This window comes from Aquarana catesbeiana, linkage group LG02, assembly GCF_042186555.1.
Source record: "Aquarana catesbeiana isolate 2022-GZ linkage group LG02, ASM4218655v1, whole genome shotgun sequence".
In the NCBI taxonomy this organism is placed as follows: domain Eukaryota; kingdom Metazoa; phylum Chordata; class Amphibia; order Anura; family Ranidae; genus Aquarana; species Aquarana catesbeiana.
In genome coordinates this window covers 27,984,965-28,012,576 of record NC_133325.1, presented here as the reverse complement: position 1 = coordinate 28,012,576, position 27,612 = coordinate 27,984,965, and the positions used below count along the sequence as shown (strand labels likewise).

Genomic DNA, 27,612 nt, shown 5'->3' with positions numbered 1-27,612 from the left:
GTGTACACAGCATTACACTCTCTTTCATGCTGCCCAAAGCCAGCACTAACAACCCCCACCCCCCTCCCAAACACACACACATACAGGAGAGGAAAGAGGGCTCGATCTGCACCTCTTCCTCCTGGCCCTACCCCTCTGTGTCTGCCCACACTCCTTGAAAAAGGAAAGTGTGGGCTGAAAATTTGAAGCCCAGCAGCCTCAGATACATCTGGATGAGAGGTTCTGACTGCCAAGGGGTGAGTGAGCTCACCATTTATCCCTGTCTGTGACTGAAGTCTCCCCCTTCTCCCTCCTGCCTCTGGGTACACTAAGGTAAATCAGGTTTCTCAGAGCACCCCTTACATCAGAGTTCCCCTTTACAACAGAGGCCACAGTGTTCCCCCTTAAATCAGAGTCCTCTCTGTACATCAGAGTTCTCAGTGTTCCCCCTTAAATCAGGGTTTACAGAGCATCCCTTATGTCAGAGTCCTAAGAGTTATCCCTTACATCAGAGTCTGCAGAGTCCCCCCTTACAGTGAAAGGGAACTCTGCGAGTTCAGATGTAAAGGGGAACTCTGTTTACTCTGATGTAATGGGGGACTCTTGTTATTAACTGGTTCCCGACCGGCACACGCCGATGTACGTTGGCAGAATGGCATGGCTGGGCAAATGGGCCGTGGGCTCGATCGCCATGGAGATACCCACGATTGCCTCATGGAGAGGAAGAACGGGGAGATGCTAATGTAAACAAGCATCTTCCCATTCTGTTCGGGAGCAGAGATCAGTGACGTGTCACACGTAGCCACGCCCCCCCCCCCCCCCCCCCCCACAGTTAGAAACATTCCCCAGGACATACTTAACCTTTACACTGCCCCCTAGTGGTTAACCCCTTCACTGCCAGTGTCATTTACACAGGAATCAGTGCATTTGTATAGCACTGATTGCTGTATAAAAGACAATGGCCCCAAAAATGTGTCAAAAGTGTCCGATGTGTCCGCCATAATGTCGCAGTCACGATAAAAATTGCCGCCATTACTAGTAAAAAAAAAAAATTATCAATAAAAATGCCATAAAACTATGCCCTATTTGGTAGATGCTATAACTTTTGCACAAACCAATCAATAAACACTTATTGCAATTTTTTTTTTTACCAAAAATATGTAGAATACGTATCGGCCTAAACTGAGGGAAAAAAAATGTTTTTTTAAATATTTTTTGGGGATATTTATTATAGCAAAAAATAAAAAACAATACTTTTTTTCAAAATTGTCACTATTTTTTTGCTTATAGCGCAAAAAATAAAAAATGCAGAGGTGATCAAATACCACCAAAAGAAAGCTCTATTTGTGGGGAAAAAAGGACGTTACTTTTGTTTGGGAGCCACGTCCAGGGCCAGACTTTCCATTGGGCTTGACTGGGCTCAAGCCCATGGGCCCCGGGCCAATTGGGGGCCCCGCCCGTTCCGAAAGCCGCCGAGAGTGGCTGAGAGCTGCCGAGAGCGGCCGAAAGCCACCAAGAGCCGCCAAGAGCGGCTGAAAGCCAGCTCTGTATCTCGGCGGCGCCATTTTTAAACTGAAAGGCTGCAATGACAAGGCAGCAAAGACACTGGAGCAAGGCTACACTGACAAGGCTACACTAACACTGACAAGGCTACACTGACACTGACAAGGCTACACTAACAAGGCTACACTGACACTGACAAGGCTACACTGACACTGACAAGGCTACACTGACAAGGCTACACTGACACTGACAAGGCTACACTGACAAGGCTACACTGACACTGACAAGGCTACACTGACAAGGCTACACTGACACTGACAAGGCTACACTGACACTGACAAGGCTACACTGACAAGGCTACACTGACACTGACAAGGCTACACTGACACTAACAAGGCTACACTGATAAGGCTACACTGACAAGGTTACACTGACACTGACAAGGCTACACTGACACTGACAAGGCTACACTGACAAGGTTACACTGACACTGACAAGGCTACACTGACAAGGCTACACTGACACTGACAAGGCTGCAGATGGACACTGATAAGGCTGCATTGATGGGCATTTAAATGTAAGTTTTTTTCCTTAAACTTCCCTTCTAAACTTGGGCTTGTTATACGCCGATAAATACGGTAATTATCATTTTATCCATTTTTATTGCTTTTATTAATCGTGGACCCAGGACGAATACCAGTACAGTATCCCCCACTTATACGCTTATATATTATCTACTTTTGTGAGTAGCCATTTGGCTGTTTTGTCTTGTCCAATTAAACAGAAGTTCTTTAATACTGCACTGAGTCTGGCGCAACTTGTCCTTTTCTATTCCTGTTTTATAGAGCTGTGCATATGTATAGAAGGTAGGGCCGAAAGTGACTCAAGCCTAAGGGCCCCCCACCACCCTAGGTCCTGCCCTGGCCACGTCGCACAACCGTGCAATTGTGAGTTAAAGCGACGCAGCGCCAAATCGCAAAAAACGCACTGGTCAGGAAGGGGGTAAATTCTTCCAGGGCTGAAGTGGTTAACTTCATATGATTAGAAATGTTATTTAATAGCAAAATATATGTATAGTTTCTACTACAAAACAAAAATTGCTGTGTGCCGCTAAAGTGTTCGGGTTTGACTTGAAGAAAAGGTGGTAATCCTATGTGGGCTCTATCTGACTTGCTGCAGCTCCTAATGCACATTGTGAGAAGTGAAATCAGAGTAATCAGTTTCAGTACAGGAGAGGAGCTGGTACAACTGTGCAATAAGAACCAAAAATGGAACACAAAATATGCTCTAGTTTCCTTGAACTGATATTTCAGTGTTTAGTAGGGCCGATCAGGTACTCATTGTAGATATGACTCAGAGACGGCAACACTGTGCAGAATCATGTAACAAGATGCTGCAGTCACATCGAAGAACAGAAAAACTCCAGTCACCTCTATCAAGTTAGTACTAATGTAGTACTAGTACTACAGCTGTGTGCCAGGGTTGCCAACCTCCTGCAGCATTTTTTACTGACAAAACGTGGAAATTTTACTGGAGGAGCACATTTTTTACTGGCAATCTAAGAAATTACAGAACTCCTATTGAAAACTAACACAGTGAATATTTGTATAACAGTATAAACATGATCTGGAAACACTGACAATACCTATAACAAAGTAATTAGCTTGATCTACACTTAAAAAGTCAACACAAAATGAAATGAACATGAAATTATCAGCTCCTGATATTTACTGGCAGTTGTAAAAAAATCACAGATTTTTACAAACTGTCAGTAAATTTACTGGCGGTTGGCAACCCTGGCGTGGGTTGGCCCCTCTCAGTGACGCTATGTTTGATGTTCTGTGGTGCAGGTCGTCCTCCGGGCTCAGGCTGACTTCTCTCTGGCCATGGACCTGAAGACCATTCAGACGTTCTGGAAGGAGAAAGAATTCCGGCTGGTTAGATTTCTCCTCTGTGTCCCTACACAAGACCCCTCCCCCGACCGCTCCAAGAGACCGCCGAGCGGCCGATTCCGTGAGCCACAGAGCGGACTGTGTACTCAGGACAGTGGCACCTACCTCCTGAGCGGTGAGATCTTCCTGTACTGATAATATACAATGTTATTTATTATCATCTGCGTATTATATACACCGATCAGCCATAACATTATGACCACTGACATGTACACATTGATTTTCTTGTGACAATGGCACCTGAAAGTAGTTGGAATATATTAGACAGTAAGTGAACATGTTGTCCATAAAAATTGTTTATTAGGTGTTTTGGTGTACTATCTGTATACATTAAACGTTTATTACGTATCTTATATTTTTTTGCCAAAAAGACTATTCTGAGCTGGAAGGGGACCTTGCAGCTCACTGTAACCACCTGGCTTCAATTGATTAATAATAGTTTACCTCTATATAAGCTTTGAGTTACAAAAGCGACCTCTACTCTTTGATAAATTATGGAATAGATGATTATCCAGTCCTCTTAGTTTGGCGTCTTTGGGCTTGGGAGACTAGTTCATAATGCTCACACTCCCTTGACCGAATGTCTCAGTGACTTGATATGCACTGCTCTGCCCCTGCTGAATTGAAGATTTAATTGTTGAAGCTGTATTCCATTCATATATACATAACATATGAGACCTTGAAGGCACAGTTCGGTTATCTGGACTTTCTTTTTGGTTGCAGTTCTAACCTTATTGTTTGTTTTTTAAGTAAAACTTTCAATAGGATAGAAGTAGATAAGGCAAGGTATAACAAAGGAAGATTTTAAGCAGTGATATAAACATAATGTACCATAGGTTAATAGTTGATGTAATATTCATATACAGTAAAAGTTTGGTTTGAGAGCGTTTTGCAAGACAAGCAATTTTTTAAAATACATTTTGACTTGATATACAAGCGATGTCTTGATATACAAGTAGGCCCCTTTCACACTGGGGCGGTTTGCAGGCGTTATTGCGCTAAAAATACCGCCTGCAAACCGCCCCTAAACAGCCTCCGCTGTTTGTTCAGTGTGAAAGCCCGAGGGCTTTCACACTGAAGCGGTGCGCTGGCAGGACGGTAAAAAAAGTCCTGTCAGCCGCATCTTTGGAGCGGTGAAGGAGCGGTGTGTTCACCGCTCCTAAACCGCTCCTGCCCATTGAAGTCAATGGGACAGCGCGGCTATACCGCAGCAATACCGTGGCTATAGCCGCGCTGTACGAGCGGTTTTAACCCTTTTTCGGCCGCCAGCGGGGGTTAAAACCGCACCGCTAGCGGCCAAATACTGCCGCAAAAATGACGGTAAAACAGTGCTAAAAATAGCGCTGTTTTACCACTGACGCCCCCACCGCCCCAGTGTGAAAGGGGCCGTAGTGTCATGTCACAACTGAGTATAAAAGAGAGGCGCCTCTAAGTGTAGCAATATGGTTTCTTTTTCTATGTACTATAAACTGAAGGACCTATGAATAAATGGTTGTGGAATGAATCATTTGAGTTTACATTATTTCTTATGGGGAAATTTGTTTTGATATACCAGTGCTTTGGATTACAAGCATGTTTCGGGAACGAATTATGCTCGCAATCCAAGGTTTTACTGTATTAGGTATACTTTGAGGTTATATGACCCTATTTGATTCGAAAATTAATTTTCATTAGGGTGGTGTATTAATTCATAATCCGTATTAACCTTTATCTTTAGTTTATTAATTTAATATGTGTCGCTGCTGGTTTATCTGTTATATTTGCTCAGCGATGTTGGTTTTGACTTCTTTCCTATTCTAATATAGGTTTTATCTCCTTTCTTGTTATTACGTATTTGTTTTGTTATAATTGAAAAAATCTTCTGAAAAAAGAATTACACTAAAAAAACAACTTTCAATAAACATATCTTTAAAAAAAAACAAAAAACAAAAAACAAAACATGTTGTCTCTGAAGTTGGCATGTTGAAAACAAAAGAAATCCAATATAAGAGCTACTGTAGCTCAAATTGCTGAAAAGGTAAAGCTGGTTCTGATAGAAAGGTGTCAGAACACACAGAGCATCGCAGTTTGTTGTGTATTGGGCTGTGTAGCTGCAGAGACCAGTCAGGGTGCTCATGCTGACCCGTGTCCACAACCAAAAGTGCCTACAATGGGCACATGAGCATCAGAACTGGACCACAGACCATTTGAAGAAGTGGTCTGGCCTGATGAATTCAAGAATGGTTTAAGGAACACAACTAGGTGTTGCCTTCAAATTCTTCAGATCTCAATCCATTGGAGCATCTGTGGGATGTGTTGGAATAACAAGTCCAATCCTTAGAGGACCCACCTCCCAACTTACAGGACTTATAGGATCTGCCACTGATGGCTTGGTGCCAGCTACCACATCATACCTTGAGAGGTCTAGTGGAGTCCATGTCTTGATGGGTTATGGTGGGTGGTCATAATGTAATGGCTGATTGGTGTATATATACAGCCTTCTATTTCTCTATATACTAAGATCTCCTTGTTACATATCCCCACCCTCACTGTACCTGTTATAAATATAATACCATATTATAATACCATTCACCAACCACAGATTCAATACCAGTACCCCCATATATTCAGAAATCACACCCCCTTGGGCTGTACACCCTCATACCTCCCTCCAGTATATCCTGTTATTGTTTCTCTGGTGGTGAGATGATGCTGACTATCACAGATAACCAGGAGGACGTCATTCAACCAGCTAATGTGTTATCTCTGTTTATACCGATGTTGTCTCATTACTGTTATATACATCGTGTTGATGGTGGCTCTGTACCTGTATGCAATCTCTTTCAGACACTCGCTCCATCTGCAGTCTCATTGATGACAATCTGCTGTCCCTTCAGACAATGAGAGCATCCCCTTTCTCCACCAATCTTTGTGATGACATTTCAGGGTGGATCCAGAAGCTTCAGGATTTGGGTAATCTCATATAAGACTGAAGTCTGCCATAAGCCAGCCATAGACACCAGTGAATTCACATTACTAATGTCTCTTGATACCCTTTGCCCGGAGCAGGGGTGCTTAGGCAGCATCATTTTTCTTACATAGATAGTGTATGTAGATAGGTCTCGGTGTCTTATTGTAGGAGATACTATATGGAAATGGCCCATTTGTAAGCCTGCCATCTTCAGGCAGAGACGCTTACACTCAATGAAAGGCAAATCTTTGGAAAGAAACTAACAGTATATATAAAAACACCATTTAATGAAGTTGTGTGAAGTTTCGTTTTTCTTTTTCCTACAGCTGCAGTCACATCACTTACCTGTAATGAAGGATGTTTAATGTCCTACAGGCTGATGGTTCCTATAGAAGCCCTCTTTCACTGATGTCCGGTCCTCTTCCTGGTGGTGAACTTCAGTACATTATTATTATTATTATTATTATTATTATTTACAATTTAATACAGTAGGAATCAGAGGGCCCAACTTGTTAGAGCTTACAATCTAAGAGTTGGACAAATAGTATATCTACTTCTTTCTGTCCTTTCCTCCATTCACAACACTGCATTACATTGTTTTCACAGAAAATGACACAGAGTGGGGAGAGGGTATCCTGCCATTGGTTTGCTTCTCCCCCACACATAGAATGTGGTACGTACGGTGAAAAACAAGCAAGAAGTGTTGTGATGGAGGAGAGGACCGATTGGAGGGAGATGGGGGGGCTTTTTTTTTATCAGTACATAGAATGTTAGACCCAAAGTTATTAACTCTCTTAGCATCGGAAGTTCAGCACCAGGAAGAGGACCGGCATCAGTGGAGAGAAAATTTCTACAGGAACCATCAGCCTGCAGAACACAGGGCTTCCTTTATTATTGGTAAACAATGAGACTGCAACTGTAGCAAAAAAAAAAAAAGTTTTAACCAAACATTAGCTTTAAAAATTATGAAAAGTTATTTTTTTTTAAAGAATACATTTTAATTAGGGATAATGTTTAATCACGCTTTACAAAATATACAATATGCATATACTGTATACAGAGGCAGAAGGCAGCCCCTCCTCCCCAAAAAAACATATGGCGCTGTCCATAATGACATTTCTTGTAGCATACAGCTAGCACCTAAATTAACAAATAAATACTAATAATAAATCATTTTAAATGAATCTATACTAATGATAGAAAAAAATAACATGCATACTTAAACCTCTATTTACATCAGCCATTTTCTCTATTTTTATTAATAATTTTAAAATACTAATGATAAATAACAAATACGTACCTAAATCTCTATTTATTTCATCTCCTGCACTTAAATTAGGCAGAGGGAGATCAAAGCACTAGAAGTCAATTAGCCTCAGCTCCATTGCACATGCACTGACAGGTGACATGCTCACAGTAGGAGAGAACAACAAGTAGGAGTGGCTATTCAGTGCATTGCTTCTCCTTCATTGTCCAGTAAGCTGTGGTGATGCTGCTGTATTCCATAACAGAGATCGCAGGCATCATCCTTCTGGTTGTGCTCTCTGGTAAAGGTATAAATCACAAATGCAGCTGGACAGAACTACAAATCCTTTGGCAGATAAGACAGGTCATGTTCAGGTATTGTGCCTATATATTATGAAGAACTGCAATGTGATTGGGTAGGGTTAAACTAAGAGGCCTTCAAAATCTTGTGTAGGACTTTGTATCTGCACTGTCAGACAATGTACAGGATGTAATTGGCAGGCCAGGTATCAATGGTCTCTCTTCTCTTCATACTGCATCTCTCTGTCTCTTCCAGCACTTGCTCTGGATCTCTGGATCTCTTTCCAGCGGCGATGGGTTTTCCTGACGAAGATTCAGTGTGAGATGGAGTTACAGCTTCCCAGTCTGGAGATGGTGTGTACCTCTTCCTGTGTATCTCCTTACAGTGTCCTCTTGCAGAAGGTTGTAGACTTTTCCCTGCAATTAAAGCTGAAGCTTAATCTGCTTATATATTGCTTTCCCTGGTTGCTTCCTTAAATCATTGAATAAAACCTTCCTGTTTTCTTTACATACCTTATTTCATACCCAGAAAAGTCATCACTGGGTCATTAGGGTCAGTAAGTGTAAAGTTGAGGTTTATTCTCCTTATATTTTGTCTTCCCTGGCTCATCTCCCACCCCCAAGTCCCCCTCCCCCCAACCAATCAGCTTTCAGTTTTTTTTTTGTTAAAGCTTACCCATTTCCTGCCCAGCCTATTGTCAAATGACGGCTAGGTGGGACATTTCGTCATTATGGGTGGACATCATATGACATCCACCTGGAACCCACCTCGTGTGCGCCCCATGGACCTCGCTGCGGCACAATTTGTCACCAGCTGTGTCCACCGGCCAATGACTGATCAGTGTACTGGATTGCTGCCGGTACCATGTGATCACTGTGACCAATCACAGCAAATCACATGACAATTCTACACAATGGATGGCTTCCTTTCATGCCCTTCATTGTGTACAACTGTGTTGCTAGCTATGATTGGTCACAGTGATCACATGGTACAGACAGGGTCAATCACAATCCATCTGTACCATGTGATTAACTGTGGCCAATCACAGTTAATCACAACAATACACACTGAATAAACCAATTTCATTCAGCATAAATGGTTGCTTATACTAGTGAAACTCACTGGTAAAAGCAATCGTGTAAAAAAAATAAAATAAATTCTGATCACTTCACTGGCGTTTTCGGGCACCAAGAAATGAGATAGGCCATCAGTACAACAGAATTGATCGATATGCAGACATATATATATATCTATATATATAGATATATATATATCTATATATATAGATATATATCTATATATATATATCTATATATATAGATATATATCTATATATATAGATATATATCTATATATATATATCTATATATATATAGATATATATATATATATATATATATATCTATATATATATATATATATATATATCTATATATCTATAGATATATAGATATATATATCTATAGATATATAGATATATATATATATCATAGTTTGTGGACTGCATAACTTTCCTCCAGACTAAATAATAAACACTTATTTGGGTTATTTTCATAAACGAAATGTAGCAGAATATAGCTTGGCCTAAATTTATGAAGAAAGATTATTTATTTGCAAAATTGTATAACAGAAATGAAGAAACCAAGTACCGCTCCCAACGACTGGTTGGGAAAAAGATTTCTGTACTTCTAATAACTATTTTGTATGTGGTGGGACATATGTAGAGGTATTAGTAAGAATGGAATTAAATATATACTATAGTTGCACCGATACCATTTTTTTATTGGCGAGTACGAGTATCGATACTTTCGGTCAAGTACTCGCCAATACCGAGTACTGTTTCTTTGCAGTGTGATTTGCGTCAATACAAAAAAATTGGTGCCAATCACACTGCAAAGAATCGCATGTGATTTGAACAGGAATGTGGTGTAATTCCTGTTCAAATCGCATGCGATTTCCCCCATTGCTCATGTGTATCTAGAGATGGAAAGGCGCCATCTAGTGGGCAGTTTAAAAAATGTTAGAACTCACAGTACATATCTGGACACATGCAAAATAATCTACATAGGCGTCCTGGTCCGCCAATGATAGCAAATCAGGGCCGCTGGAGGTGCTCACAGGGCTGGAGGGGAAGTTCTGGGACCCCATTGGTATAGGGCGGAAGTGATGTCAGTTTGGGTGCTGACCCCCTCTACACCTCCTCCAGCCCTGTGAGCACCTCCAGTGGTCATGATTTGCTATCATTGGCAGACCAGGACACCTATGTAGATTATTTTGCATGTGGCCAGATATGTACTGTGAGTTCTAAATTTTTTTTTAACTGCCCACTAGATTGCGCTTTTTCCTTTCTATACACACACACAGGAATCGCACCACATTTCAAATCGCATGCAGTGCAGTGCGATTTGCGCCCATTAATTTTGTATGGACGCAAATCGCACTGCGAAGTATTGGGAGCATTTGGGCGAGTACCGATACTCGCGCAAATGGTTGGTATTGGCACCGATACCGGTATCAGTATTGGTGCATCCCTAATATACTGTATACCAACCTTTTTTGTTGGATAATTTATGCTGATTTGTTATACTGAAGTTCGTAAAACATTTACATTCTCATACCTAATGGGGTCTATTTATTCTCTGTAAATGCAGGTTTCATGTGCCTCAGCATCCGTTCTCCTCTGTTCTCATCCTAATGTACAGAAGCTTGCATACATATGCACCAATGCTTGCAAATGTTCAAACGTGGCAAAAATAAAAAAAATGATAAAAACATGCCTGTATAAGGGCTTACAAAAGGGCATACTTTGTGTGTATGCAAGCTCTTTTGCTCAGGTGGTGCAGACCCTTCCATTCAGGAACCAGAAAGGACATGATGAAACACGCAGCTAAGCAAACATTTTTTTTTTGTAAAGATTTTTAGTTTTTTTTTGTATATTTAGCAAAAAATAAAAACCCAACATGATTAAATACCACCAAAAGAAAAGCTCTATTTGTGTGAAAAAAAAATGATAAAAATGTCATATAGGTACAGTGTTGCATGACCACGCAATTGTCATTCAAAGTGCGACAGTGCTAAAAGCTGAAAATTGGCCTGGGCAGGAAGTACCCAGTATTGAAGTGGTTAATTGAACAAGCTGATCTTGGCTACCATGCACTGCTGCACAAGTTTTTGCACTCTCCAGATTTAGTAAATCAACCCCTATCTGACTTACTAAAACTTCTAAAAGGCTGAGAAGTTCACAGTGTGCAGTGAAATCAGAGTAAGCAAATTCAGTCAAGGAGAAGATACGGTACAGCTGTGCAAGGCTGAAGAGAAGGTTGGAGTTCAGTTTTACATTATAAAGAGAGGCCAAGTCTAAAATCTGTCAGATAAAGTGACTTCATTATACTCATCACACACACTATGTAACTGACCTACAGTAAAATATTCACCAGTTTGGTCAATTCAAGTAATATTTCAGTTATAGATAAGATCTGGTGGGGCAGAGTACCCATTAGCTTCTTATACACTATGTCTTGGCTATTCCAACAGCATCTTCCCATCCATAGTTCCTGGCTCTGTTTTCACCCACCTGAAATTGGGTCTTTCCATCTATCTGGGAGGTTTGGATGTTCCTGCTCACTTAAGTGAGGACCTATCACAATTAATCTAATAAGATTCTGAGATTTTCTTCTGGTAACTATTGTCTACATTGGAATGTGGTCAATATTTTGGTTTACAGATCTATGGAGACCCAACTGTAACAGGGTGACAATATTATCCTGCTTAGATCATGTTGTGTCCACCAGTATCTGTAAGCCTTTGTGTTTTGCTGCTGCTCTTTCCTGTCTTCCATGTTCCTTTATTGAATGTTCAACTTATCATGTCCTCTTCTTCTTCGTAGTTCTTGCCCATTGACCAGACTTTCCGCTCATTCCTGGAGGTGACGCGTCAAGATCCTCTGGTTTTGTCCATCCTAAATCCCAGAAGAAAGAGGGATCACCATTTTCATGGTGAAGCTTTATGTTCTGCTTTTCGTACAGGAATCAGTGTCATGGAAGACATCATAATAAACATGGCGGATGTACTGTATTCATACTGCTATGCGTTTCCACGTCTCTTCTTTTTGGGTGACCAGGATTTGGTGGAAATTCTTGCAGCCTCCCCAGAACCTTCTGAACGTCTGCCCTGTGCCCTCTTATGTTTCCCCCATCTTACTGACGTGACTTTTCAGAGTCAGTCCCCCAACATGTCCACATTTCCCCTCTATAGCAGCCAGTCATTAACTGTGGGGGTGACGGGGAACTTCCAAGAGATGCTGACCTTCAAATCTGCAATTCAGTGGAATCCAAAGACTGTTTCATGGCTGATACAGATGGAGGGCCGGCTGAAGGACAGTATCAGAGATCAGCTGGAGCTTTGTCTTTCTGAATTCAGAAAGGAAAGACTCGAGGGTGCAGGACAGTGGGTAGCTAGGGGAATATCCTATCCCTGGCAATGTTTAGCAGTCACTGAGGAAGTGCTGTGGTGTGAAGGTATAGAGAAGGTCCTCCTTACCGACCAGAAGTCATCTCTTAAAAACCAGCACAGATTAAAAATACAGCTCCTAACTGACAGATTGACAAGCTACACACAGGTTGTCACTAAACTAACCCTCTACAGGGAACAGGCTTTTTTCTCAGCCTGGATAATATTAGCCATACAGCAGAGGGACCGAACACTAAGTCTGCTGAACACTGAGATACAGACGTTGAACTCTTTCTCCTGGTCCAAACAGTTTAAGTACAGGGTTTCACCGAAATTGTGCTCTGAAGATCTAACGCATGACAATGATGATCCAGAGATGTCAGACTCACAAACACATCCAGGATCATCATCACTTCAATGCTATGTGGATGTGTGTGGCTACCGTTTGCCATATGGATATGAGTATGTTGGGTTGGACATGAGCATTGCAGAAACACCACTTTCTGAGAGAACAGCTCTTGGCCTGATAATGGGACTACACCATTATCAGTGCATGGCTCTGATTGGCCAAGATGAGAGTAGCAGAATGCAGACTTTGATGGTTCTAGGCAACACTCTTGGCCGCCATGTTGAAGTGTTGAAATGCTGGTCTGGACTAACGCTGAAGCGACTTACTCAACACCTCCAGGGAGCTCTGCAAAGTGGGGCCTGGCTTGTTTTGAGTGCTGTGCACCAATTAAAGAGCAGCATCCAGGCATCGCTAGGACAGCTTCTTCAGGAAATACAGTCTTCCTGTCAGGGTTTGATGGCGGAAGGAAAGTCCATGGATCATCCCAAAGTACAAGGAAGTATCCAGTTAAATGGATTGACTGTACCAGTGAATCAGGGTTATGGTTGCTTTGTGACTCTTCCTAACATTAACAGTTCCTGTCCCCTCCCACAGAACCTTCGCCTCCTCCTCAGACCAGTGTCCTTCCGCCCTCCTGAACTCTGCTCCTCAGCAGAACTTGCATTTCTTGCTGCGGGGTTCCAGGGACATTTCAATCTTGCCCACAAGATAGCAAGATTTTTTCAGCTAGCCCAGGAGTGTGGGGCTGTCTCTGCAGGCAAAGCTTCCATCCTTATGAAAACTGTAATACAGAGAGCCATCTCTATATTAAAGATAAACAACTCTTATAGCAGCATTGAGAACTGCAGAGAAGATAGGACATCTCAGGGAACAACTGAAGAAACTGATTACAACTTAGATCCACATTTCATCAACTCCAGAAATAATACTGTGCGCATCAACCTACAGGAAGAAAAGAGTATTATGATAGCAATCTCCACATTGTCCCTTTGGTCTAGTCTTTCAGTATCTCAACTTAGTCATCTTCAAAACATCCTCAAAGGTATTTTCCCAATGTACATGCCTCCATTTAACGTCAACAAGGACACTGCTCTGTGGAGTGCCATTGCTCAAAATTTGCAAGAATCTGGCCTTGAAGTCCATGCAGAACTCAGTAATAATATTGTGCAACTCTTCCAGGCACTTCAACATAGTTCTGGAGTTCTGCTGACAGGTCCACCAGGTGGAGGAAAAACCACTTGCTGGAAAGTTCTCCATCGAGCCTTAAATCTCCTGGCTGAACATGTGGATCCTCTGGAATCTGATAAAGCCCTGAATGTTCACAATGATGACAAACACCAACCAGTACACATTGTCCATCTCTTCCCCAACAGTCTGAGCCCTACAGAATTCCTGGGTGGGGAAAGGGATGAGGAACAAACTAATGGAATTTTCTCCAACATTCTTCGCAGGGCAGAACGAGAGTCTTTAACACAGAAGTGGGTAATACTTGATGGTTCTGCAACCCCGGGATGGATAGAGCCCATTTCCTGTCTATTTGGCCCGCACCCAACACTGACTTTGGCCAGTGGACAGCGGCTTCATATCAACAATTGTATCAAACTGTTGTTTGAAATGGCTGACATGTTGACACTGAGTCCTGCTGTATCAACCGCATGCAGCGTCGTACACTGTGGTGGAGAGGAGACATGGAAGGTGATACTCAGAGCCTTCACATCCAGTTTATATGTAAAGTACAGAATCTCGTGGAGCACACAGCACCTTCTCCAAAGTCTAAGTGATAGTTTGATACCCAGAACTCTTTGCTTCCTGGAGCAGCACTGCACCTCCGCATTATACCCACACAGTGTGCAGTCTAGAAACACAGCATGCGGTGTGCAAGAAGTCTCCACTTTCTGCACAATTCTCCAAGCTCTTATGGATCAGCGTCTCCTGAGGATCTCTGCTCAGACATCTGAAACTCCAGATCTTCTACAGAAAACTCCTGGTATCCCAAACGTCAATGATGATTCCCAGTTGACCACAGAACCCACAATTGGTAAGCAACTTAGCTGGTAGAAGATGAGGCCTGGTGTATTGTCATAGATTTTCACTCTTTCTCTTTTCAGGCATTGCTGGAGATCATTTCACAGAGTCACCACCAGGCTTTTCCCACCAGGACGTTACAGACAGTAGCCACCACTGTGCACAAAGCTACTTCCTTTATGCTTTCATCTGGGGGTTTGGTGGCCACCTCCATCCTAAGTAAGTACAGATTCTTAACTTTTGGCTGTTGTGTAGTTGTTTCCACCTACTGTGTATTTGAACAATATTTCTTTATTGGATTTTATAATAGAGCATAAAGAAATACTTGTACAAATATATGGTTTGTGGCAATTAGCAAGGGTATGACGTGCATCACAAAATAATTTGTCACCAAGATCTCATTGGATCTGTAAGGAAAGTATACGCGTTTGCTGAGGAAAATTTGGGTCAAGAAACTAAGTATATTGCTTTGTTGAAAACTTTATGAAATAGCATTGAAGCAGTACTACCAGTCTTGAGATAATGAAGCTTGGGGAAATAAAATAACAAACAGCAAAAACAATAAATTTGCCAGTCTTCTAAGTTTGATGGGCTTTAGTTATACAACATGGTACAGTGGGAATGAAACAACCTTGTGTTCCAGGAGACAAGGAATTCCATTTTACTGCTAGAAGTACATGTGTTATTATTCTTTTTTTAATTCTCTGGAAGTCGTTTATGCCTATATGTAGCAAGGTTAGTTTTATAGAAGGAGTTGTTGATTGCTCTACAATCCCTGATATAATTTGAATGACTTGGGTCCAAAGTGATATCATTGTTGCTCATTACCAAAGGATGTGGATAAGGGAACCTATTTTTCTGTGCTGTCTCCAACACATAGCAGTATGACAATTGAAAGGATCTTTGAAGGGTTCTACCATTGAAGTTTGGAGAACTATGTGCAAATTTCTGCTTCCCATTTAACCATTGTGTGGGATTTAGAGAAATACTTGAAGCAGGTGATGGTGCTGTATGCCAAGTAGATGCCTTTACAATTATTGGTAGGAACTTTTAAAAACATATATAAGGTGGCGTTGATATGGTAGGACACAACATTGTGATTGGTGCAGAGTAAGATGGGTACTTGAGAGTACATATAATGATCTGAGGATTTTTTGATTAGAATGGAAAAGTCTTTTGGTTGCCATCATCATATAGGTCATTGATAAAATGGATTTTGAGGACCAGGAATTTGTTTTAAGGTCAGGTATGAAATATTCCAGATGCTTAAGTGGCAGTAATGTTGTATGAAAAGGGAGAGTAAACAGTGGTGTAAGGTCTGTAGACTTAAAGATATTTCAGGTGTAATGTATAGTGTCAAATTTATTTTTAGGTAGGGGAACACCAACTTTATCAGTTACTAGTAGGTTTTTCAGATTGTTCCCAGGAAGGGAATGATGCTTTATATTCACCAAAATTTTATCTGGGCTATGGAGCCACCAGCATTTGATATGATCTAAAACAGTAGCTTGATATATTATGGTGAATATCAAGGAGCCCTTGTCCATCTGACCATATGCATTTGGGTTTGCAGTATATTGAGACTTATTGGTTAACATACACTGATAATCCATAACATTTATGACTACTGACAGGTTAAGTGAATACCATTGATTATCTTGTTACAATGGCATCTGAAAGTCAGTGGGACATATTAGGCAGTAAGTGAACATGTTGTCCCTGAAGTTGATGTGTTTAAAGCAGAACAATTGGGCATTGCAGTTTGTTGTGTATAGGGCTACATAGCTGCAGACTGGTCAGGGTGTCCATGCTGACCCATGTCCACAGCCAAAAGCATCTACAATGGGCACGTGAGCATGAGAACTGGTTCAATGGAAATGGAAAAAGGTGGCCTGGTCTAATGAATTATGTTTTCTTTTACATCATGTGGATGGCTGGGTGCGTGTGCATTAATTACTTGGAGAAAAGATGGCACCAGGATGCAGTATGAGAAGAAGGCAAGCCAGTGGAGCCAGTGTGATGCTTTGGGCAATGTTCTGCTAGGAAAACTTGGGTCATGGATATTATTAGACATGTGCATTCGTTTTCGTCCGAATGCATTTTTGTCCGAATTTCAGGTATTTTCGTTATCGTTTTAACAAACGATAACGAAAGTGCAGAATCCAAAAAACGAAAGATCCGACATAAACAAATGCTTTATTTTCCTTTTCGTTGCTACAACAGTTTGATATAGATAGGAGACTCGACATGATGGTGACAATAACAATCTGTGTCCATCAAACCTGTGGTCGAATGTGCCTAATCTTAACTCTATTAGTCCAAGATTATTCTACATAGAGAGAAAAGATTCGACGTAGGGGATAAAAGATTCGACGTAGGGGAGAAAAGATTCAACGTAGGGGAGAAAAGACTCGACATGGGAGAGAAAAGATCTCTGCTGGAATTGGGTGGGGGAAGTAAAATAAAAAAAAATGATGATGATGAATGTTATTGGCTGATTGTAACCAAAGAGGAGGAGCAGTAAATAGCTATAACTAAGTACACACATACTTTGGCTTATGGTGTCTGTTGAAAGTTCTAAGAAGATTTGACGGAGCAGGTAAACTATACGGCGTCGTACAGTTTAGCTGCTCCGTCAAATCTTCTTTAAACGTTCGACAGACACCATAAGCCTTCAATGACAGATTCGACCTTAATTTGGATTTTCGGGCGAATGCAATTTTTAACGAAAAACGAAATAAATAAAAACGAATTTCAGGAGTAACTAAATACATTTATTTTTCCGACGAAAATGAAACTCCAAAACAAATATTTCAGTGTGCACATGTCTAGATATTATTATGACATGTTATGTTATGACATGTTCCACTTACCTAAAAGCTGACCAAGTACACCCCTTCAAGGAAATGGTATTCTGATAGCAGTGGCCTTTTTCACCAGGATAAAGCACCCTGTCACACTGCAAAAATGGTTCAGGGTTTGAGGAACACAGCAATGAGTGGACTTGGCCTCCAAATTCTCCATTCCTCAATCCAAAGGAGGAGGGATTTGGGTTTTTATAGCACTGGGTTGACTTTTCATTGGGGTGCAACCTATATGCTAAAGATTGTTTGCACCTAAATGTAAGGGGGTCTACTGTGCTGGGGGAGATGTTTATGGGAAGGCTGGAGTAATATTTAAACTAGAATTGTGGGGGGGGGGTGAATTAGATTATAATGGGGCAGACAGGTTAGACAGGCGTCAGCCCCTATTGGTGGGTGGAATGGGGAAAGGTGGGGGAGGGCTATGGCAGATGATATGAAGGTTCCTATGTTACAGTCAACCATTGGAAATTGTACTATTTGTACTAAAATAAAAAATATGCAAAATACGTTTGCAAAATGTGACAATGGATTAAAGCGTTTGTTCACCAATGCCAGAAGTCTGCCAAGCAAAATAGGTGAGTTGGAAGCTCTGGTGCACGAAGAGAACTATGATCTAATTGGTATTGCAGAATCTTGGCTTCATTCTTATAATGACTGGGCTATTAATATTCCTGGCTACGCTCTCTTTCGGAGAGACAGAGTAAAACGGAGGGGTGGTGGTGTCTGTCTTTATGTGAGAAGTGATCTCAAAGCGAGTGTGAAAGAGGACCTAGTTGATGGAGAGTGTGATGAGTCTGAAGCATTATGGGTGGAACTGTACATGGATGTGTGTACTACAAAGGTTGTCATTGGAGTTTGTTATGGACCTCCCAGTGTTAATGAGGAGGTGGAGACTCCGCTCCTTGCACAGATGGAAAGGGCTGCAAGGGCTGGGACAGTGATAATAATTGGGATTTTAACTACCCGGAAATTGACTGGATTAATGGCACTGCTGGGAGAGTTAAAGAGCAAACATTTATAAACCTATTACAAGACAATTTTATGGTCCAGTTTATTGGGGCCACGACTAGAAATGACGCTCTGCTGGACCTGGTAATCTCAAACCATGCAGAGCTTATTACCAATATTCATATAAAAGAACATCTGGGTAGCAGTGACCATAACATGATTTCATTTAATGTTAGCTGTTAGCAACAAACAGAAAAGGGAAAGATAAAAACACTTAACTTTAAGAGAGCAAATTTTCCAAGGATGAGGGCTGCTCTCCAAGACTTAGACTGGGAGGGAATATTGGCATCAATGGACACAGAACAGAAATGGGAATTCTTCAAAGTGACTGTATGTAAACTCACTGCGAAGTATATTCCCATGGGCAATAAGTTTAAAAGGCTAAAAATAAAACCTATGTGGCTCACGACCAACGTTAAAATGGCTATAAATAATAACAAAAGAGCTTTTAAAAAATATAAAAATGAAGGAATGCTATCATCGTTTAAATGTTACAAAGAATATAATAGAATATGTAAAAAGGAGAGATTATACAGTTTGTGTACGCCATCATTGAGGGGTTAATGTACAGTGACATAATTACAGCTCACATTGCTCCTGCAAAGTTGAATCTTTCAAGGGTCATGCAAGGTAAAAGCCGATGTATTCTGTTAAATGTTTTCTCCCTGTCTAGTGTAAGGAGAAGGAGTTGCACTCCTAGTTCCATTAGAAGCTTGCATTCTCTTTATGTACCCAACCTGGCCAGGTGCAATAATAATTGAAAGTATACCTAATAATCTGTTGGAGATAGTCTTAGTTTAAATTTTGATATTTGAATTGCTGAACATTCTTTTGTTTGGGTTGCTGAGCTCTATTACACTTACTGTAATTTAAAATCTGAACTGAAATGCGGGAAATGGCTTTTGTCTGGTCCACTTTGCTGACAAGTGTGGTTGAGTGTTGGGAAATGTTTACAATGTTCTTCAGGTAATTTTTATATCTTGGAGTGACAAACAGGGAAGGGGGAAATCAATAAGAGTAGGTGCAGAAAATACACTATATTACCAAAAGTATTGGGACACCTGCCTTTACACGCACATAAACTTTAATGGCATCCCAGTCTTAGTCTGTAGGGTGTGCAGTCACGTTGGATGAGGAAGGGGCCATCCCCAAACTGTTCTTGGTATGTTAATGCCTAGTTCCCTTCACTGGAACTAAGGGGCAGGGCCAAGCCCAACCCCCCCTCCAAAAAAAAAACAAAACAAAAACACACCATAACCCCCCCTCCACCAAATGATCTGGACCAGTGCACAAATCAAGGTCCATAAAGACATGAATGAGCAAGTTTGGGGTGGAGGAACTTGACTGGCCTGCACAGAGTCCTGACCTCAACCTGATAGAACACCTTTGGGATGAATTAGAGTGGATAGTGCGAGCCAGGCCTTCTCGTCCAACATCAGTGCCTGACCTCACAAATGCGCTTTTGGAAGAATGATCAAACACTCCCATAGACACACTCCTAAACCTTGTGGACGGCCTTCCTAGAAAAGTTGAAGCTGTTATAGCTGTAAAGGGTGGGCCAACTCAATATTGAACCCTACGGACTAAAACTGGGATGACATTAAAGTTCATGTGCGTGTAAAGGCAGGTGTCCCAATACTTTTGGTAATATAATAATAAGTAAATATATATATATATATATATATATATATATATATATATATATATAAAATTTTGGTATGTATATATATATATAAATACAGTTGTGCTCATAAGTTTACATACCCTGGCAGAATTTATGATTTCTTGGCCATTTTTCAGAGAATATGAATGATAACACAAAAACATTTCTTTCACTCATGATGAGTGCTTGTCTGAAGCCATTTATTACAGAAACTACCCAAATGACCCTGATCAAAAGTTTACATACCCCAGTGTTCTTAATACCGTGTATTGCTCCCTTTAACATCAATGACAGCTTGAAGTCTTTTGTGGTATTTGTGGGTGAGGCTCTTTATCTTCTCAGATGGTAAAGCTGCCCATTCCTGTTGGCAAAAAGCCTCCAGTTCCTGTAAATTCTTTGGCTGTCTTGCATGAACTGCACGTTTGAGATCTCCCCAGAGTGGCTCAATGATATTGAGGTCAGGAGACTGAGATGGCCACTCCAGAACCTTCACTTTATTCTGCTGTAGCCAATGACAGGTCAGCTTGGCCTTGTGTTTTGGATCATTGTCATGTTGGAATGTCCAAGTACGTCCCATTCGCAGCTTCCTGGCTGATGAATGCAAATGTTCCTCCAGTATTTTTTGATAACATACTGCATTCATCTTGCCATCAATTTTGACCAAATTTCCTGTGCCTTTTTAGCTCACACATCTCCAAAACATCAGCGATCCACCTCCGTGTTTCACAGTAGGAATGGTGAACCTTTCATCATAGGCCTTGTTGACTCCTCTCCAAATGTAGTGTTTATGGTTGTGGCCAAAAAGCTCAATTTTTGACTTATCACTCCAAATGACTTTGTGCCAGAAGGTTTAAGGCTTGTCTCTGTGCTGTTTGGTGTATTGTAAGCGGGATACTTTCTGGCATTTGGGTAGTAATGTCTTTCTTCTGGCGACTCAACAATGCAGCTCATCTTTCTTCAAGTACCTCCTTATTGTGCATCTTAAAACAGCCACACCACATGTTTTCAGAGAGTCCTGCATTTCACCTGAAGTTATTTGTGGGTTTTTCTTTGCAACCTGAACAATTTTCCTGGCAGTTGTGGTTGAAATATTAGTTGGTCTGCCTGACCGTGGTTTGGTTTCAACAGAACCCCTCATTTTCCACTTCTTGATTAGAGGTTGAACACTGCTGATTGGCATTCTCAATTCCTTGGATATCTTTTTATATCCCTTTCCTGTTTCATACAGTTCAACTACCTTTTTCCACAGATCCTTTGTCCTTTGACAATTCTTTTGCTTTCCCCATGACTCAGAATCCAGAAACATCAGTGCAGCACTGGATGAAAGATGCAAGGGTCTGTCAGGAGTCCAGAAACTCATTGACCTTTTATACACAGACACTAATTACAAGCAAACAGATCACAGGTGAGGATGGTTACCTTTAAAAGCCATTAAAACACCCTTGTGTCAACTTGTGTGCATGTTATCAGGCCAAAATCACCAGGGTATGTAAACTTTTGATCAGGGTCATTTGGGTAGTTTCTGTTATTCTGTGATTATGATTTAAAAAGAATAAACACAGTTGATTGATATTAAATGGCTTCAGCCAAACACTAACCTTGAGTGAAAGAAAAGTTTTTGTGTTATCATTCATATTCTCTGAAAAAATGGCCAAGAAATTATAATTTCTGCCATGGTATGTAAACTTATGAGCACAACTGTGTGTGTATATACCTATATATATCAGAAAACCGCTGAATAGCTAGGCTTCTGGTAATGAGGTTGGCACTGATTATTGGACAGTCAGATCTAGCTCACAGTTATTCCTTTGTATTACCTCTTAGGTTCCGGTTTTCTGCAGGGTAGTCACTGCCTTTTATTAGTATCTATGTGTCTCCAGCCCCTGAAGCTTACACTCTACTGCTTTTTGTTGTACCCCACAGACATCGTTCTGAATTCGACACATTTTTCCGTGAGTCTCTGTCAGATTTTGCAGTACAAAATAAGATTCCTCCAGACATATCAGTGTTTGAAGTGACGCCGAGCCCAGATGGGACCAATCTCACACCCTGTCCCAGGACTCTTCTACCACAGGTGGGTGCCATTTCAGATGCAGTGCATGTCAGGTCTGGCATGTCTTAGTGTGTCCATCTGTCTCATTCTTCTTATCACACGGTGTCTCTTTATTTCTCCTCAACCTGTCCCCCTGTCTGTGTCTCACCTTCTCACCTTGTCTTTCTCTCTCTCTCTGTGCAGTCTGTGTCTCTCACATCTCACTGTTTATCTTGCAGTCAGAGAGCCCCCTGTATGCAGCTCAGCTGCTGGCTTCTTCTGGACATCCGCTATTATTGGTGGGGTCTCCTGGTAGTGGGAAGACCACCCTTGTACAATCAGTGATACCACATGGATCATTATCTCTGAGGATTTCATTTCATCCAGTGTTAAAGGCTGCACACTTGAGACATCTCCTCACAGTCAAACAGGAAGCCCCTCCTCCTGTGGGGCTAAAACGAGCCCGACCCCACCGAGTTCGTAATGTTTTCTTCTTGGATGACCTGCATGAAGCAGCAGCTGGTAACTCCATCTATGCATTTTCATATTTATATATTTGTGTATCAGTCATCTGCTTCTAAACTGGAGCTAAACCTGTCAATGTAACTGTTTCCCAGAACAGTAAAGTTCCATGATGTGCAACTGCTGCACCTGGAAATTTTCATGTACCATAATGCAGTGCTTCAGTAGACAAGGCATGCCGTGAATGATAACTATCACATTTGCTTCTCAGCCGGACTGTTAGGCCCCATTCACACTAGCGCGTTTTTTGATGCATAAATGCACGGGAATTTTTTAACATGGGTTCCTATGGAACATGTTCACATCAATGCTTTTTTGTATCTCAGCGTTTTTGGAAAGGGTCGGGGACTTTTTTTCATGCAAAAAGCAGCGTTTTGCATGTAATGGTTTTCAATGGACAAGCATCAAAAACGCAAGTGCTGCGTTTTTGCAGCGTTTTTGATGCGTTTTTGGTGCGTTTTTGCCGTTTTTTTTTATTTTTTTTTTTTGTAATTTTTTTGTAAGACTGTAAAAAAAATGAAAAAAAAAAAAAAAACGCAAAACGCAAATCGCGGCAAAAACGCGGCAAAAACGCGGCAAAAACGCGGCTCAAAAACGTGGCAAGCATGAAAAAAAAACCTCCAAAAACGCTCAAAAGCAACATGCATAGGTGTGAATCGAGCCTTAAGCCATCAAATCAGCGGTGTCATAACTGATCACATGCACAACACAATGGCAACTGCAGTTCAAATACTGGCCAAGATGGCAGCCTCCTTAGCTGTAAAGGGTTTACGGGTTTAGTTCTGCTTTAATATACTAAATTGTGAAGTCCCTGAAAATGCTCCAGTTTATGGCTACTGAAGTACTGCATTATGGTACATGAACATTTTCCATTTTCAGGTGCAGCAGTTGCACATAGTAGAACTGTTTCTCAAAGTGAAATATGAATGGTTTGTGTTTCCCCACAGTGTCTAATTTTAATACTAGCTGGAGATTGAGCTGTCCATACTATGGTAGCTCAGCCCCCATTTCCCCCACTACATTCTCTGGTAGCTTTCCTCCCATTGTACACATCACATTCTCTGGTAGTGCCCCCCCCCCCATTATCCACACTACATTCTCTGGTGGCTTTTCCGCTTTGTCCACACCACATTCTCTGGTAGCTCTCCCCCCATTCTCCACACTACATTCTCTGGTAGCTCTCCCACCATTGTCCACACTACATTCTCTGGTAGTTAACCCTCTATTGTCCACACTAGATTCTCTGGTAGCTCTCCCCCCATTGTCCACACTACATTCTCTGGTGGCTTTTCCCCCTTTGTCCACACCACATTCTCTGGTAGCTCTCCGCCTATTGTCCACACTAGATTCTCTGGTAGCTCTCCCCCCATTGTCCACACTACATTCTCTGGTAGCTCTCCCCCATTGTCCACACTACATTCTCTGGTAGCTAACCCCTTCTTTGTCCACACTAGTTTCTCTGGTAGCTCTCACCCCCCATTGTCCACACTACATTCTCTGGTTGCTTTTCCCCCTTTGTCCACACCACATTCTCTGGTAGCTCTCCGCCTATTGTCCACACTAGATTCTCTGGTAGCTCTCCCCCCATTGTCCACACTACATTCTCTGATAGCTTTCTCCCCATTGTCCACACTACATTCTCCGGTAGCTCTCCCCCCATTGTCCACACTACATTCTCTGGTAGCTCTCCCCACATTGTCCACACTACATACTCTGGTAGCTCTCCCCCCATTGTCCACACTACATTCTCTGGTAGCTCTCCCCCCATTGTCCACACTACATTCTCTGGTGGCTTTTCCCCCTTTGTCCACAACACATTCTCTGGTAGCTCTCCGCCTATTGTCCACACTAGATTCTCTGGTAGCTCTCCCCCCATTGTCCACACTACATTCTCTGGTAGCTCTCCCCCATTGTCCACACTACATTCTCTGGTAGCTAACCCCTTCTTTGTCCACACTAGATTCTCTGGTAGCTCCCCCCCCCATTGTCCACACTACATTCTCTGGTTGCTTTTCCCCCTTTGTCCACACCACATTCTCTGGTAGCTCTCCGCCTATTGTCCACACTAGATTCTCTGGTAGCTCTCCCCCCATTGTCCACACTACATTCTCTGATAGCTTTCTCCCCATTGTCCACACTACATTCTCCGGTAGCTCTCCCCCCATTGTCCACACTACATTCTCTGGTAGCTCTCCCCACATTGTCCACACTACATACTCTGGTAGCTCTCCCCCCATTGTCCACACTACATTCTCTGGTAGCTCTCCGCCCATTGTCCACACTACATTCTGTGGTGGCTTTTCCCTCTTTGTCCACACCACATTCTCTGGTAGCTCTCCGCCTATTGTCCACACTAGATTCTCTGGTAGCTCTCCCCCCATTGTCCACACTACATTCTCTGGTAGCTCTCCCCCATTGTCCACACTACATTCTCTGGTAGCTAACCCCTTCTTTGTCCACACTAGATTCTCTGGTAGCTCTCCCCCCCCCATTGTCCACACTACATTCTCTGGTTGCTTTTCCCCCTTTGTCCACACCACATTCTCTGGTAGCTCTCCGCCTATTGTCCACACTAGATTCTCTGGTAGCTCTCCCCCCATTGTCCACACTACATTCTCCGGTAGCTCTCCCCCCATTGTCCACACTACATTCTCTGGTAGCTCTCCCCACATTGTCCACACTACATACTCTGGTAGCTCTCCCCCCATTGTCCACACTACATTCTCTGGTAGCTCTCCCCCCATTGTCCACACTACATTCTCTGGTAGCTCTCCCCCCATTGTCCACACTACATACTCTGGTAGCTAACCCTCCATTGTCCACACTACATTCTCTGGTAGCTATCCCCCCCATTGTACATACCACGTTCTCTGGTAGTGCCCCCCTTTATCCACACTACATTTTTTGGTGGCTTTTCCCCCTTTGTCCACACTACATTCTCTGGTAGCTCTCCCCCCATTGTCCACACTACATTCTATGGTAGCTCTCCCCCCATTGTCCACACTAAATTCTCTGGTAGCTATCCCCCCATTGTACACACCACATTCTCTGGTAGTGGCCCCCCCATTATCCACACTACATTCTTTGGTGGCTTTTCCCCCTTTGCCCACACTACATTCTCTGGTAGATTTCCCCCCATTGTCCACACTACATTCTCTGGTTGCTTTTCCCCCTTTGTCCACACCACATTCTCTGGTAGCTTGCCGCCTATTGTCTACATTACATTCTCTGGTGGCTCTTCCCCCTTTGTCCACACCAAATTCTCTGATAGTTCTCTGCCCACTGTCCACACTATATTCTCTGGTAGCTCTCACCCTATTGTCTACTCTACATTCTCTGATAGCTCTCACCCTAGCAGCAAAATAAAATATATTAAAATAAATAATTAATTCATAATGATTTATATATTACCCAAAAACTATCAATGAGTGAATACATAATTAAACAGTCCTCTGTAAATTAATTCCTCCATGAATTCAATATACTGTTTCAATGTATCCAGTTTTTAAAACAGTGTGTTAATTCTCTACCAAGCAAAGTGCCCGCTCACCTCCATGTAGATAAACAGTAAGCTTGTATCTCCTCACCCGGTCAGACAGCTCCACTCCTCTTTTCCTCTTTAGTGAGATAAGGAATCAATATAGATAGAATCAGGCTGTTATCTCCTCTCCATCTGGGCAAACTGCTCCAATCTTCCTCTCCTCCTTGATATATGATCCCATGCTCACAGCTCTCCTTGGATTATATACATAATGAAGTAGAAAGGACAAACATAGTGTACTGTACTTTGTATGGAGAAGTTTATTGCCAAACCCCGCTTTAAAATACATTTACAAGAATTCAACAAAAAAATCTTATGTAATAGCAGACCCCGCTCACCACCTCACCAGGTGAGACTCTGATAAACGTCACAGAATACTACTTCTCTCCTACACGCGTATCGCCAAGTGATAGGCTTCATCAGTAGGAATTTTACTATTTATTTTAATATATTTTATTTGGCTGCGCTACACTGATTTATATATACATACATTCTCTGATAGCTCTTTCCCCATTTTCCACACTAGATTCTCTGGCAGCTTTCCCCCCATTGTCCACAGTACATTCTCTGGTAGCTCTCCCCCCATTATCCACAATACATTCTCTGGTAGCTTTCCCCCCATTGTCTACATTACATTATCTGGTAGCCCCCCCCCCCCCCCCCCACACACATTGTTCACACTACATTCTCTGGTAGCTATAACCCCCATTGTCCACATTAGTTTCTCTGGTAGCTTTCCCCCCATTCTCCAAACTACAGTCTCTGTATTTAATAAATTAAATATTTTTGTGAACCTGAACATTGTACTTTGTATCACTCCTAAGGCCATCTTTTACACACAAGTCTTTGCGAGGAGTCTTTTGTATGCATATAAGGTATAGGGGCCAGTGTGAAACTACCTTAATTGGTAAACAGTGTTATAACATGGTATTACATATATGATTGACAGCAATTGTTCCCTCGTCTTTGTTTTCTCTTTGTGCATCTGGTAGCTCTCCCCCCATTGTCCACACTACATTCTCTGGTAGCTCTCCCCCCACTGTCCACACTACATTCTCTGGTAGCTCTCCCCCCACTGTCCACACTACATTCTCTGGTAGCTCTCCCCCCACTGTCCACACTACATTCTCTGGTAGCTCTCATCCCATTGTCCACACTACAGTCTCTGGTAGCTCCCCCCTAATGTCCACACTAGTTTCTCTGGTAGCTCTCCCCCCATTGTCCACACT

At 42.0% G+C, this 27,612-nt stretch overlaps 1 protein-coding gene across 1 annotated transcript in view; it reads left to right on the top strand.

The window, feature by feature from the left end:
* The window catches only part of DNHD1 (dynein heavy chain domain 1), a 156,774-nt gene that overhangs the window by 53,117 nt on the left and 76,045 nt on the right, over positions 1–27,612 (top strand). Inside the window, exons 20-26 of the mRNA XM_073612699.1 lie at positions 3,333–3,549; positions 6,261–6,386; positions 8,186–8,283; positions 11,817–14,766; positions 14,837–14,972; positions 22,212–22,362; positions 22,560–22,842. Coding sequence (XP_073468800.1) covers positions 3,333–3,549; positions 6,261–6,386; positions 8,186–8,283; positions 11,817–14,766; positions 14,837–14,972; positions 22,212–22,362; positions 22,560–22,842 — 3,961 coding nt within the window. The remainder of the gene's footprint in view (positions 1–3,332; positions 3,550–6,260; positions 6,387–8,185; positions 8,284–11,816; positions 14,767–14,836; positions 14,973–22,211; positions 22,363–22,559; positions 22,843–27,612) is intronic.